At 40.5% G+C, this 16131-nt stretch overlaps 1 protein-coding gene across 3 annotated transcripts in view; it reads right to left on the bottom strand.

The window, feature by feature from the left end:
* The window catches only part of osbp2b (oxysterol binding protein 2b), a 61780-nt gene that overhangs the window by 26308 nt on the left and 19341 nt on the right, over positions 1–16131 (bottom strand). The window contains exon 1 of one of the 3 annotated variants that reach the window (XM_054731732.2): positions 7990–8134. The exons of the other annotated variants lie outside the window; for them this stretch is intronic. Within the exon in view, the coding sequence (XP_054587707.2) occupies positions 7990–8068 (79 nt within the window). The 5' untranslated portion in view covers positions 8069–8134. Of the gene's footprint in view, positions 1–7989; positions 8135–16131 lie in introns of those variants that run through there. 3 annotated transcript variants of the gene reach the window in all.

The following is a 16131-nucleotide window of genomic DNA, read 5'->3' as shown; positions in this document are numbered from 1 at the left end:
TCATAAAAATACATAATATGAATTACACAGGTGAGTGGAATACAGATACACTCACAGTTAATAATCACTGATGTGTAACAGACCACCACCACCATCACCAAATCTGGATCTAAGCTGGCTTTGGTAAATTAATGACAGCAGAATTTTCTGTTTCAGAATCAGAACAGACCAACAACAGAGCACGTAAACATGTTAACATAAATCTTAATTGACCTGTGACCTCTACTTACTGGTCGGCTTCAGTTCTGATGTAATTGAGGAAATAGAGAGAAATCAGGAGGATGTGGAGCGGCAGACAGCATGTAATTGGGTGAAAAGCCGTCTGCTATCTCACTGTCAGTACTTGTCTCTGCTGGTCTCAGCAGACAGACTGTCAGATCGGTGGAGCCCGGCCCCTGGCTGACAGCACATCACCGTGTGGCAGAGAGGCGAGCACAAAGAGTGGTCTGGCACATGGGAACATTACTGTCCCTTAGCTTTAAAAATGGCATTTAGACTTACAACAACTCTAATTAGAGGAGAGACCGAGAAACTCATCTTTTTTTAAGGTTTTATCAGATTATAAAATTGGCTGCATCTCCAGTTTTTACATGTCTTATTAAAGCGATCTGTCTAAAGATGAGCACATGACCTTAAAGTGCAATTAAAATGTGGAGCTGTAAGGTGCTCTGACTCCAGTATGTTCATGACATTCTTATGCACTAAAGTCACATGTGAAACCCATGGCACATGTCAAATGGGACCAGAAAATGACTTTCATCATTCAATGACCCGTGGACTGGACTTGGATGGCCATGCCTTAGGCTCCCAATAGCTGCTACTCTTATTTTACTTTGGATTAGTGCGCCATGGTTTTTAGGCGATAAGATCTTCACTGAGGCAGGGGTGGGAATTAATTTGAAGGCTAGATCGTCCAAATTCACACCCACTTTCTACCAGTCTTAGCGGTTCGAAAAAGGACACAACCCATGAGGACCAGGTAAGCAGGGTCCGTAACGGCGGCTCAGTCCCACCCAGATATGGTATAAATGTTCACATCTGGGTTGCCTGGTTTTGTTCCATGGTCAACCAGCCGTTTATTTGGATCTCTTCTCAAGGCGGTCTGCTTTGGGCTGAACTGACCCAACACACATAGTGCCGGCTCAAATACCATTATAGGGAGCCTCCAATTGGCGGGTAGTATCAGCCAGCGAGGGCTTCCCACAGGCACAATTTATTGTCATTTTGGATTCTGTGGAGTAAACATCTCCTTTGTTTAAACCTATCTCTGTCTCTCTCACTGAGACATGCTGTGAGGAGCACACACAGAGAAACAGTGCTGCCAAGGCTTGAGCGAGGACAGACACAGCAATCTGGATGCAATATCAGAGTCCGAGTTTCAAAAAGCAACACTGCTCACGGCCACCTTTGTTTACTTAAGGGAGACGCCACAGACTTTTCCATATGTCATTTGCCCAGCCCAAGAGATTTCTGCGCTCCTGAGAAGTGTGTGTGAACAACACCTACGGGTGGGGGACCCAGGCTGATGCCACCCAGCCCAGACCGTATCTTAGCTCTGATTTTTAGACATGGCTCTGCACACCAAGAGATACATCCAATTATTTAACAGCTGGTTCCCCATCTAAACATTTCCCCCCTGGTAGAGATCTGTGATATAGAATTGGGATTTGACAGGTTCCCATGGAACCATAACAAGTCTGGAAGGGACAAGAAAAACTTTGCTTTTCTCTACCATGAATGCATGCATGCACCAACATATGGATGACTACACTAAGATGGGAATTAGTAGATTTTGGGTCTTGCAGAAGAACATTTTGCTGCAAGGATTCAGGAAGCCGCACACAGAAACACTGAGCCACGAATCAGTAAAGGACCTCTGCCCTTTACTATAAAATATAGATAAATTAACCTACCAAGCACCTTCTTGATGAAGGGGAATGAAATGCCAGAGAACACACCAAAACTCACAGTGGAAACCATTTGAAACACTTAATAAAAAGGTGACCATAATGCTACTGGACTTTTCAGAGTAGAACGTTCCAGTATTTGTTCCTGCAAAGAGCAGCTGCTTTGATAGAGTGAAGAAGAGAAAAGGTAAAAGCATTTTAGAAGGAGTAGACAGGACTGATGAAGAGTGAGGATGATTCCCAGAAAGTGGGGCTGTAATCCTGACCCTGTAATTGCTAACTGGCTTCATGCATCTCCTGAGAAGAATCTTAATGAGACACTGAACTGAAGAGACACGAAGCTAGATCCAGTAGTATTGTACTCAGTGCTCCACAAGCAAATGACAGACTGTGCAGTGCAACTCACCACTGTCCCCAAAGCTCTGCAGAGCAGCTCTGGCACTCAATCCAAGCAAACGCACCAAACAAAAGGGGAGATTAAACCAAAAGGCTGCAGCTTAAATCAGCTACAATGACTAAACTAAACCTAGAAAACAGTAAGATTGCAGAGTGATGTTCACAACACTTTGCACTTTTTAAACACTTCTGGCATAACTCCTGCTGAAGGAGGGTTGGCAATATAATTTCTTTTTAACCTTGTGTTGATGCAGGCAGCAGTCTGCTTTTGGTCCACTACATGTAGTACTGAATGATGACGCTAGGGGGGCACTGTACAGAACTAAGACCAGATAGAGTGCCAGGTTTGTTAGGTACAAATGCAGGTCAATGGGGCTATAAAAGCAGTTTTCTAAACCACTTTGTCTTACGTCTTGTATCAGACATGTGTTGTACTTCAGTTTAAATGAAAAGTAATGATGTGTGTTTCGACTATGTCTGTCACCTAATCTGAGACTTATTAGCTTGTAAAAAGTCGTAATCAGACGCCACTACAGAATCTCTCCTCCCCCGGCGTAGCCCCACATGGCCAGATTTATAGTGCTTTTCTTCATGTCTAATGATCCTTCTTTTGACCTGGAAGTAAGATTCGACGCTCGCTAATCTGTTCCTCTTCCCCATGTACGGTTCAATGACGTCAATTTGGTGAGACGAACATTTGTAGTCCTATACGTCTTTTCACACAAAACCTAAAATTACTCAAATAAGCACTTTCTTAACATCAAAATGGGTCTTTAAAATTCACGGGCATCATATGTGAAATGTATGGCGCATATCAATTGGGATCAGAATATGACTTTTATCCTCTCATAGACTCCCATCCATTTTTGGGGCAGTAGGGGACCCATGGTCTGGAAGTAGATCGCCTCCTGGACCATGGGTCCCCTATTGCCAAAAAAATTAATGGGAGTCCATGACACGGCTGCCAACTCTCACGCATTGGGCATGGGACACACGTTTCTGACCCCTTCACACTCTCTCATGCCACAAAAAGCTGTCATGTTTTTCTTAGTTTGCAGTTCGGTGGATTTTGGTGCCTAGACCAATAAGATTACCTGAATGAATGCAGTGTGGCAGCCAGCCAATAAATGACGATCTCCTAGGCATCACTGAAATAAAAAACCCAGGATGGACTACTTCTGACAATAGAAAGTTTCAGATTTTATATATCCATATAGCAATGCATTTGCAAGGCTAGAGGAGCCGCAGATCGGTCAACATGTCGGCCGATTTGAAGTTTAGGTCGGACCATATTACAGGGTATCTGCAGGTTTAAGGGAGCCAAATTTAAGACTTTTTAAGACATTTTTTAAGGCCACTTTGACCAAATTTAAGCTATAATTTCCATCTATTGCCTGGAAACGGTGCTAACCACGTCACAAACGTGGGATTAGCCATCCAGTTACCATTAAACTTGCACTTCCCCATGGCGCAAGCGCCCACTAGCTTAACCAGCTAATAAGCTCATCTCAAAATAGCCCCCTTTCACAACCAACTGAATGTGTACGGTTTCGCTTACGCCAATATCATACACAAAAAAGCTGAACACAAACTAGACATTCATGAAAATTTTATAGAAATTAAAGAATCTTTTTTATTGGGTCTTTGTGGTAATTTAAGACCTTTGGAAACTGCATTTAAGAATTATTTGTCATTTTTAAGGATTTTTAAGACCTTAAATTTGGAAAAGCAATTTTAAGACTTTTTAAGACTTTTTAAGGACCCGCGGATACCCTGATATTAAAATACAGCATTAATGCCTGACATGTTTTTGACAACACGGCAGGTTACCTGTAACATTTCTTAGTTAGAAAAAATGTTGGTCCCAGAGGCACACTGGGAAAATAACTCCGGCATGGAATTTAATACCAGCCCAGCACAGACTAGGACGTTGCTGTTGTTCCTCCATTCGAAGGGAGTGGTGTTAGCGACGAGATTTTCCGATGTTAATGTTGACACAGCTCAGTGGTTACACCACCGGGAAATGCCCTGGTGCTCCAAATAGCCAGTCCACCACCGTTAACTCCTAACTAACAACATAAAGAGTAACCTAAGGTTAAAGCAGCAAACATGATACAAATATGTTGGTATTAAGTGGTAGAAGTTAAAAATTGTGCCACACATTCTAGTCTAAGGCAGACACTTACACCACTACAGCACATCACTCAGAAGGGCAGTGCATCGCTCTGTGCACAGAGCACTCAAAGCCCAAGTCTGGGAAAAGTGAGCAGGACCAAACCATTTTTAAGACAGGGGAGGTTTGCACAATTTTTGTTGTCAAAATATAATGTTTCAAGTACAAGTACTGTATGGTTTTAATATTTTACCAGTGTGTTTGAAAAAACACTATAGTAAAAATAGAAAATTGCATATTTTAGGGGTGCTGGGGTGCAATTTAGGGCTGCTAAAGCAGAAACACCTTTGCTCGTCCACAATAGAACAGCAATTTGTTGTAACTCCACTAATAAAAAGTCTCATGCTGCACAGAGAATGTCGATGTAAAAACCCGTATTTCTCATCTGAGTCACCGAATAACAAAAGACTTAATTAGAACTTGTGAATCCAGCAGTGATGAGAATAAATTAACGGTGCACACTCACAGCTGCTAATTAATTCAAACACTTGTGTAATCTTTGTTTCTATTAAAAACTATTTACACTCTAATATTAACACCCTAATCTGTAGCTTTCACACACACACACACACACACACACACACACACACACACACACACACACACACACACACACACACACACACACACAATATTAATACTTCTCGTGTTCCTGCTACACTCTAAATAATTCATAGGGTAAACTGTAGGTGTTAAAGACAAGATTACTCAGAGTCAAAAGAGGATTTATTTTCTTGCCAATTTATAATTTGTTCGTTTGGATTTCAGTTTTTTAGATACTATGACTTTAAAATCTTCAGTTCACTTTCAAACGTGACAGCTGTTGCTCTCAGCCTGTTACGAGAATCAAAACAACTCTTAAAACGCGTCAGATTAGTTTCAATCGCATCATGAGCTGTAAATGAGAACTTAGTGTTACTTTTGATGACTGAATAACTCAATAAAGTAGAAAGATGGAGTGAGATCAAGATTAGTAAACCCTGAGCAGGGTTAATTCTGTCATCCATCATGATAACTGTCGGGGTGGCAGCCGAGCAGGAGAACAAGGCATAAAGGTAACCGTCAAATCAGAAAAGCAGAGACAGTCTTCACAGAGCAGCAGCAGATTTATCTTCATGTCTGTTTCCATATATCATCTAGTATGATTATTAGAATTTCAAAAAGTGTAAAAGGTGACTGCAGAGTAAGAGACCGTGTGGGTTTCTGTGTTAAATCTGACCCCGTGCTTTGAGAGTTCTTATTAAAATGCACCCAGAGGTCGTATCTGCATCATAACGGAGCTCAAAGTTTAAACCATCATGCCTGCTGCATTAACAGTCGTCTTTCAGCAGAGGCGCGTTCAGACGTCAGTAATAGTTCATTATCTCAGCTGGAGATGCTGCTCCAGACAACCTGCTTGACTGTTAGCTTTCCATCAAAGCAGCCTCTCAGCTGCACGGATACGTGTTATTATAAGAGATTGTTTCAGATGAAAATGACTTCCACAAACTCTCACAAACAAATCTTTGTGATGGTTCTGTGAAATATGGAGAAACCAATTGTTATTTATTTTAAACACAGTCAAAAGACAGAAGGAATCTCTGAATGGTGTTTTTACTTGTTTGGTTATTTAACTTAAAATAACAAACTAATGTTGATCTGGTTGTTTGTATATAAACTTCAGAAGAGAGAAAGCTTTCCATCCGTTCTTTCTCTTCCGTTTATCCAAAGTCGGGTCACGGGGGCAGCAGCCTAAGCAGGGAGGCCCAGACTTCCCTCTCCTCAGCCACTTGGGCCAGCTCCTCCAGAGGAATCCCAAGGCGTTCCCTGGCCAGCCGAGAGACGTGGTCTCTCCAGTATGTCCTGGGCTACATAATTGGCTACAATGAGTTTTTCATGAAGGCTGAACATGAAACACCCATCTCCTGCATCAACTCCTGATAATAAGTAGACGGTGAAACTCTGGGATTAGAAAAGCCTAACAGATCTTCGTCACGCTGTCACTTAACATTCACTGGTTCAGCCATTTTGACTCATGGTGGGGAAGGTTTTTGGAAACACCAGAGAATATCTTGGCTGGTAGATGCTAACTGTGAGCATTAGCAACTCCACCACACAGCAGAACTCCTCCTGGCTTGTGTTATTAGTGGAAATAAAACATTCATGTCCCAGGGCAAAGAATGTCAGTGGGTGAGTCGTGTTGCTGTTATCCAATCCTTGGCGAGATGTCGAAATATCAGGAAAGAAGACTCTAAATTCTGCCGTGTTAAGCTCTCCACTCATGTAGCATTCTGTTGTTCCTGAAACAAGCACACCTGAGCTTTTTTCCCCAGAGTACGACCTGCAAGGCACTCATTCCTGCTAGAGACCACTGCAAATATACAGATTAAACAATGTCCCACACCTTTAAAGTTACCAGTAAAGGTATATTAGAGGTGGAAAACCTGGAAAAGCTATTGCCAATCATCACTATATCTCATCTGTGCATTTCAACCTTCCTCGGGATAAAGCTGAGTCATCATAAAAGACAATAAAGGACAGTTGGTCAATACATTTGTATTACGATCAAAGCTCAGAGTTTTGCTGCACTTGTAATCATGCACATATCTTCTGGAACTTCACCAGTTCAAACACTTCAGAGGGCTGCTATAAAGGAAGGGTGTGGTATATATGATACTCAGTACTGTTTGTGCCAGCTTTATTTATGTATGGAACAAAACAAATAAAAAGTAAACGAGGAAAGAGAGAGTCCAGGGTGTTGGGAAACAGCTTTTCAGCTCCACAGAGCCAAACCCCACCTTTGATGTGAAAACCATGGAAAGACAGACAAAGATGAGGAAAGAGGGACCAGGAACACATTTTTCATGCTCCTTCAAAATAAAACAATACACTGCAGTTTCAGACCCCCCCAAAATATGCATCAGGATGCTACTAAAACTCCATTGTAAACAAATATAAAACAACACATTTTCTCTGGGCAAAATCCTCCAATTTTGGATCTGAGTAATATTTTCTGCAAAACTAAAAACATGTTAATCACCAACTATTAACTGTTCTAAACTCCCTACTAAAACCACAGAACTGTTTCTAGGACCCATGGAGGCACTAAGATCCCTTTTACAGTTTCTGATGGTGCAACGATATCTACATTCCTAATTTGCATACACAGATGTGCACATAGGCCTGGCAGACTCCAACTCATCCATATGCAAATGTAAGGTGAAACAGGCACAAAGGGAGGAAATGAGCACGAGTGAAATCAGGATGGGAGAAAGGGAGAGAAGAGCATGCTGTACAGAGTGAAAGAGAGGGGGCAGGCTGTTCTTTTTGCAGCGTGAGGCACGGCATTATTGAAGGAGGCAGCAGATGTGTGAGCACCCATAGCTGACACATCTGTAGACGCAGAGAGGGAGCTGGAGAGAGGACTGACACATTAAAGGCAAAAAGGAGAAGCCAAGAAAGAGCCTAACGGTGGACAGACACGAAGACGAGCGGCAGCTCCTGTGCTGAAGCTTTAGTCATAACTGTACTGACCCTGGTTGAGTTTACTCAGACAGCCTGAGTTGCAGAAGGAGCGGACGGTCCTGGGCTCCCAGCAGCTCCGGACCTTCATCCCCTTCTCTGCAGGCCTGATCCAACTCCACGCACCCTGAGATGCAAGGCTGCCCCTGGGCCGCTACATCATCACTACGAAGGGAGGGCTGAGGCAGCGACTTTCCCTTCTCAGCGTTGCAGCATGCACACAGACACATTCACTCAAACACACTCACACAGTCACGTGGGGCAGGGTGCCTGCACTCCCTTCTAATCCTTATGTCCAATACTGAACTGCCCTGTCCTTCAGAAACACACACACAAACACACTCTCAGTCTCTCCACATACACACAATCACAACGCTCTGTATAGTTACAATTCTTCTTCACGGGCTTCTCAGTGCAATGCAGACTAAAGAGGAGGGGAGGGAGGCAGAGAGGGAGAGAAACTAAAAGGAGAAGGGACTCGGCAGCTAGCAATCATCAGCACAGAGAGGACCACAACACATCTCTTCCTCCCTGACATCTCCACCGATTTTGACAGCAGAACTCAATAATTTCAGGAAAGGAGAGCAGCATGGATCAAATAGGTTAGGTGAGAAACGGTGAGAATGTAAGTGGAGCCATAAAAAGATGAAACGATGAAGCCAGAAAGACGAAGGTCAAATACGACATGGCTCAGGGAAACGTCCGAGTATGATCCCGGTTTGTGTCTCGCTGCAATGTCACTCACCAGACAACCTAAAATATGACCCCTCCAACTGTTTACCAAATATCATCTGCACCAATCATGATACTCTGCTACTTTTTAGTGAAATATGTTATTACAACATCCCTGCTGGGGTAGAAACCACAGTTCTCTAAACCAAGGTCACATCGCCATCTCTATTTCTCATTATGTATGTATGTATGTATTTATATATATATATATATATATATATATATATATATATATATATATATGTATATTCAATTCAATTCAAAAATACTTTATTAATCCCAGAGGGAAATTGATTGCTGTAGTAGCTCAGAATAATAATAATAATCATCAAAGAGTTATTGTATATTACAATGGCTGTTGGCAGGAAGGATCTCCAGTAGCGGTCAGTGTTGCAGCGAAACTGAAGAAGCCTCTGACTGAAGACACTCTTCCATTGTCGGACACTCTTATGAAGAGAATGCTCAGGGTTGTCCATAATTTTTTTGATTCTTTGGAGAATCCTTCTTTCTGCTATATATATGTATGTGTGTATGTATATATATGTATAAATATATGTATATATATGTATATATGTATATGTATAAATATATGTATATATATATATATATATATATATATATATATATATATATATATATATATATATATGTGTGATATTATATATATGACATTATATATATATATTATATATATTTACATATATATGATGTTATATATATATAATATATATGATATTATATATATGATGTCATATATATATATATATAATATATATATTGTATTGTATATATATATTATACATATATGATATTATATATATATATATATATATATATATATATATATATATATATATAATGATTTTTTTACACGTATGCTTGGTGACAAAGCTCTCTGCTGTGTTCTCATTTTTAAGACTAATTTTATACTAAATACGTTTTATTTTTCCTCTAATTGATGAGTTTTTAAGAATCCAACTGCCCTTAATAAACCTTCATCATTTAGCCATTGCCAAGTTCCAGTGACTATAAAAATAAAAAATGATGCCAGAGAGGATTTTATATTATTTTCTTTTCATAACAAGATGAACATTTTAATGCAGCTTTATTAAGTTTACAGTGGTGAAAATGTATTTGTCTAAAAGGGGACTAAACAGTAATGTGCCTAAACATTTACTCATACATAATTATTTTTTTACGAGCCAGACTTTCATGTATATTTTAAAGACCTGTTAACTTTGCTCTTTAGCCACCTTTTCTACGGCCTGATCGTGACAGTGTGCATTATCAGGTGAGCTAAAAGTAAGGGGGGGGGGGGGGGGGGGGGGGATAGTTTCAGATCTTAAAAAGAAAACTTCATTCACTAATTTTATTCAGTAGATTTGCTGTGGTCTTTAGTAAAAATGAATGCATTTTGAGTCATTTTCTGTGGAAAAAAAGCTCCAGTGCTCCTGTTTTACAGGGAGGTTAGTGGGGGGATGAAAAAAATCAGTGATCTGGAGTTTAAGTCATTATTGTTGAAGATGCAAAAATCTTGCTTCTCATTGGCTAACAGCAACATGACTCTTCTGCTGCCTCTGTTCACTCTTCTTTCCCTGGTAAAAATGCAATGTTGATGTTTAAGCACCACTAATAACACAAGCCTGAACCTGTTCCACCCTGGTACGGAGTTACTAATGCTATGGTTAGCTTCTACTTGACAATTGTTTGGTGGCATCCGGCAATAATAATAATGTAAAAAATTTCCTACTAATATTCAACCAATCAGTGTGAATTCACCACGAGTCCAGCCTAGCGACTCTACTGGGCCATTTTAGAGTTCATACCCAAGTTCAGGTACTTCGTTGGCTCCTGAAATGTCTCGGAGGACGGTTCTTTCAGAACGACCGGGTGAAAGAAGATGCTCATGCTGTGTAGGTCCGGTAAAATTACCCAAAAGTTCTAACGGCTGAAACGGGCCAAATAGGATGCATTTTCAGCTAAAGTGTCTGACTGTAATCTCTAGTGCAATCTAATAAAATCCTACTGGGTGCATTTAAAACAAAGTATTATGATTTTAAATACTGATTTGCTTTTCATGTGAGACAATTACAAATCCCAAAATCTTCAGAAACATTTTAATTACAAAAAGGTCCTTTTTTACAGCCTTTTTTACTTAACGAAAGTAATTTATGCAGTAATACTCACTGAAACCCATAATAGAATATACCAACTAACAACAATATTGTCTCTGTGAAATGACTAAATCTGTGGCAGATGGAGGGAATACGGAAACACAAAGTAGAAAGAAAGATGATCTTTTGTCTTTGTACCAATTACTGGAACCAAAACACTCAGATTTCAGAGCCGGAGCACCAAGCTCATTAAAGCAGGAAAACTCTCACACGGGGATAACAATCTTCGGATGACATCTTAAGAGGTCATGTTCCAAATTTGGAAACCATTTTATTCTTTAGACTGTTTTAGCCCCAGTATCAGTCTACAATAATGGGCCATTCCCATCTGTACCGGGTCGGCCCGGGCCGGGTAGCGTAGGTTGTTTACATATCTGGGTGACCTGGTATTTTTCCAGGCCAACCAAGGCTCATTCTCAGCCCTCTTCTCGAGGGGGTCTGCTTCAGGCCGACCAGGGCCAACACACCCACTGCTGACAGCAAATTCACACCTTCCATTAGAGCAAGCCTCTGATTGGTGGGTAGAATCAGCCCACATGGGCTTAAGGCAAGGATGTGTGGAATCAACCGGGCCAGGCTGGGGCCGACTGGGGCTACCCGGCCCGGGCCGACCCAGTACAGATGGGAATGGCCTACATAGGACCAAAGTATCTGAGATGCTGTGCTGCTTCCTTTGGACACAAGAAAAAAAAAAAGAACTGAAATACAAACACAAGTATCTACATGCACATACTCTGCTGTGGTGATAACTTGATTATCCAGAAGATGTGGACGATATTCAGTTAACAACAAATGTTCCATCCTGCAGTGGCAAAAATACATCAGCCTAATGTTTTAGTCGTCTCAAACCAACATTTTCTAAGAATGAGCCCATGCAGCAGAATCAAATTACAGCTGGTGTTCAACACACGGCCGTGATGAATCATTCAGCTCAAGCACAAAGTCCTCATTGAGAAACTCCACATAGAATCTTTGCACGAGAAACACTGGAGCTGAGACACTTAACACTTCTAGCTTCAACCACTGGCATTTTTTCTAACTGAAATACTTTCCAACAGGATTTAAGTTTTATTTCAACGTATTAGGAGAAAAAAAACATTTAGAAATAATGTTTTACACAAATGATCATGGTCCAAAATTAGACAAAAGCAGGAAACAAATGTCCTGTCTCTAAAGATGTTAACCTCTGCTAGTTTTCCAAATCTATGCTTCTTAAAGTTTAGATGTTTATGCCCTTTAAACATCAAACAAATGACCTAAAAACAAAGCTAACGTATTTACAAGCTGGAAGGCTAAACCTAATGCTGCCATGGTTCTTGACAAGAGTTGAAGAGCTTGCAGAATTCTGAAGTTTTGTTTGTTAAAGGGAGACTTTGCAGTTTTGGTTTCCTTTTAGCACCTCTGAGTGTCCGATTAGTGAAAGGTAAAGTGAAACTTATCTCCTCGCTGTGTGTTTGTCTTTTTAACACCTTCACCTAATAGCTAAAACGTCTCCCCAGCCTTCCTTTGTGTCTACAGGAGCGGTTCATCACTAAATTAAACAAATCAGTTGTGTTCATGATCTAAAACATGAAGGAATCGTGCTGGAAGCAGACTGCATTGCTGTCATGCCACCTGCAGTTTTACTAAGTCCAGCAGGTGGGGGCCACCACTCTGAAGTTGCGAGTGTGGTATTCTGGCCACAGAGGGCGGTGTGGCTCTGAGTGACATTTCAATAACCCTGTAAGGAGTCATTTTAGTCCCAGTCGCTGACCACCTCCAACAACGTTAAAGAATGTCACATTTTAAAGACCTGCTTAAATCAGCAAAAAACAACCAAGTGCATAATATAAAAGAAATAAAAGTGTATGCACACAGGGACAACATGAAAGTATAATCAATGGTTTCCTGCAGCTTAGAGCTGGTCAGATGATACTCTTGAGCCACAGGAAGCAGACAAATCCCAATACTGAGAAGAAAGGAACAACAGTACTTGAGTGGAGTTGCAGACTAGAGCTCTTCCTTTGCCAATTAATAAAAGTGGAGATTTGCAAAATATGGACACAGGGTAATAATGCCAGGTTAGTTGAAGTTAGGAAAAGATAGATTTTATATTAGAAAAATAAGATTTTTTCCTCACGGTGCCGCAAAACTCCAACACCTACGACAGAATGTGTCGGAGTTTGAATTTTGCGATGATGACACCGAGACTGCAGGAAACTGAAGTGTCAGACAGAGCCGTGGCAAAATCTAAATAAACTTTCAAATCAATGTGTCTGTGTGAGCCACAGCAAGTGGGATGTGCAGCTCACGGGGGAGTGAGTTCCTTCCACTTTCTAAATCCAATATGAGGAATCGAAGACTTTATTCCACAAGGGTACTTTCCAGATACAGTCGTAAAAGGCATTTAAAAAAAAGGTAGAAACACAGACAGAAGAGTCCAACGGAGATCATTTTTTGGCCAGATCCTCTTTGTGAAAGGCTTGGCTTCAGTTATGATTGTTACAAGATGAAATCTGATTCTAATCTCTTTGTTTCACTTGTCATTAGAGAATAAGCTGCTGTAGCAGATCAGCTAATACCAGCACGCAGTTTAGGGTCCAACACAAACAAGGACAAGTGCAACATCCTCTCAAATGAGCAGGACCACGCTAGATCCCCCAGAAACATGTTCTACAGAGTAGCTGTAAATTTATTCAACAGAAAATAATAATAAAAAAACAACATTTTAAAGGATTTTCTGTTTCATTGGGACATTATACCTGATCACTTTATTACTGCAGTAAATTTAGGAATTTTTATAAAGTCACACACAAGGATCTACATGATAAAGGACATATGTCACCAAATAATAGACATCTTCTTATGGGACAATAATTACATTTAAGATTTATTCTTAAATCTAAAAGAACCGTTAATTATTTTGCTACGATTTCCTGAAAACAACATAATTTTCCTACTTTATTGTATTCAAAGGAAGTCACCTGCTCCTGATTAAAATGACATCCTAATTACAACAAATCCCACAAAGAACTAAGTCATCCAGGAAAAGACAAACAATAAAACACAGCATCATCCTATCTAGGTACACATGTATGCACAACACCCACAAGCCCCCCAGACAACAGCTGAGTACTTACAAGACGGAGCCTAATCCTTTCTGTTTTATTGGTTTAGCAGAAAACACAGATTGTAATTTCAGCTGAATGAAGGAAAACGTAATTTTTAAATAGGAAGAAACCCAGCTGGACGGGAAGCAGAGTAGATGGCTCACGGAGAGAAAGAGATGGGGAAATCGGGAGAGGGGCGGGAGGGGGCGGGAAGACCAGACAGGGAGTGTGAAAAGGCGGTGGGAAGAGAGAGGAGAAGCGACTGCTGGAGAGAACGCATGGAAGGTAAAATAAATTAAATGAAAGAACAGACAGAGCATGAAGGGAGGGGTAAGGCACAGTCGCGAGGTGATAAATGAAGCTTATTTAAAGATGTGATGCTAAACATTTCTCACTTCGTCCTCTAATTCTTTACAGTTTCAGCACCACGGACAGCTCACTATCATCAGGGACAGAAAAGTTTCAAATAAAGGATAAAACAGAACGGTCCCAGAAAACAATAAAAAGGAACAACCAAAGCAGAGTAAGTTAAAGTTTAACACCACTCAATTGAAGAGGCTGAGCATTTCACTGATCCAGCTGTACCAGGTGAAATCCTAGGGAGGAACCCTGGATTGGATGATTGTCTTCATCATCCTCAAACTTCCAACATTTCATCCGATTCCATAAAATGATTTCATCTGGGATGTTATATTCAAATATGCTTGCATGTCAGTCTGTCAGATTCTAATCACAACTGGAACAAGTGATCTCTCTGGCTGTGGTAGACTTTGCGTGCAGTGGTAAAAGAACAGAGGTGAAATTAAAACGTGAGGGAAACACTGCCCCCTGTTGAATCTACAGAGACGCTCAAGCAAACTAGCTAGAAACTCATTTGCAAATGTAGCATGAGTAGATTAAGAAACAGATAAGTGATCAGACTTAAAGTTCTGGTCCAACGTGAAAAAGAATAATCTTACAAATAACAGAGAATGAGTTTATAATAAATATTGAAATTTTACAGGAAATTATTAGATGAAATGAGTGAAGAAATAGTAGAAAAATACAGTTAAAATAAAACTAAAGCATTAAAAAATCTGATCATATTTCTAAGTACTGACCCAAAGATATACAAAAAAACTACAAAGCCCAGTAAGGACTGAAACACTCAAGCCTCTCATGTCCTGTCCCACTGCCGTCTGCAGCTACGGAAAACAGGTGAGAGGTAGAGCCTCCACTGCTGCACACTTTATTTAAACACTAACAATTTACTGACTTTAAAAGAGGAAAATTACATTGGAATTATTCAAGTTCACAAGCATAAGCACGTCATTCTGGGATCTCTCGGTGGGCGAACGCTAGCCAGAACGCAGCAGAATCAAACCAAAGATGTCAGGTTTGTGTCTCCTGCTGGTATCAGAGCCACAGAGTGTGTGATAGAATTTTCATTTCTCAATATTTTCTTTTTGTGATTTTTTCCTCCCATATTTTCAAGGGGAATGTTCATAGTTGTATCATTAGATTTTGATTAAAACTCTGTTTTGTGTTCAAATGAAATAATTTAATTACAGATGTTAAGTAAAAAATGCTGATGTAATGTAAAACAGAAAATGTAAATACATTTTTGTTTTAAATAATATTATATTTGTTGGCAACACCGTTCGCATCGTAAAACCCCAATGTTCTGAACAATAAAAGCATAAAAACAGCAAAAAAACATAAATTTAAAGCATGATATCATGAGGAAGGCAACACTTCAGGATGAACCCATTAGTCAAAGTCAAAGTCAGTTTTATTGTCAATTCTGCCACATGTACAGGACATACAGAGAAATGAAATTACGTTACTCTCAACCTCTCGCTAAAGTACGGGAGAGAGAGAGAAGCCGCTGTGTATGCACGCGCCGCCAGCATTTCATTTAGATGAAAAGGGAATTACATGAGAATAAATTGGGGGAGCGAAAAAAAGGCATTCCAGTTACTCCCGACAGGGCGTAGCTTTGCAATACAAAAAACACCTCAAACATGTAAGCACGAACATCAACAGTTCAACAGTTCACAACATGAGAGCCCAAGAGGATGGAAGGGGGGGGGGGGGGCTGGGATCCTGTTTCCCCAGCAAGATCAACCATCTCAAGGCGATCAGCCACTGTAGCCACAGGTGGGAGGGAGATCTTGGGA

This window comes from Nothobranchius furzeri, chromosome 17 (genome assembly GCF_043380555.1).
Source record: "Nothobranchius furzeri strain GRZ-AD chromosome 17, NfurGRZ-RIMD1, whole genome shotgun sequence".
NCBI lineage: Eukaryota > Metazoa > Chordata > Actinopteri > Cyprinodontiformes > Nothobranchiidae > Nothobranchius > Nothobranchius furzeri.
The sequence above is the reverse complement of the archived record's forward strand: the minus strand, read 5'-3'. Positions and strand labels throughout refer to the sequence as shown.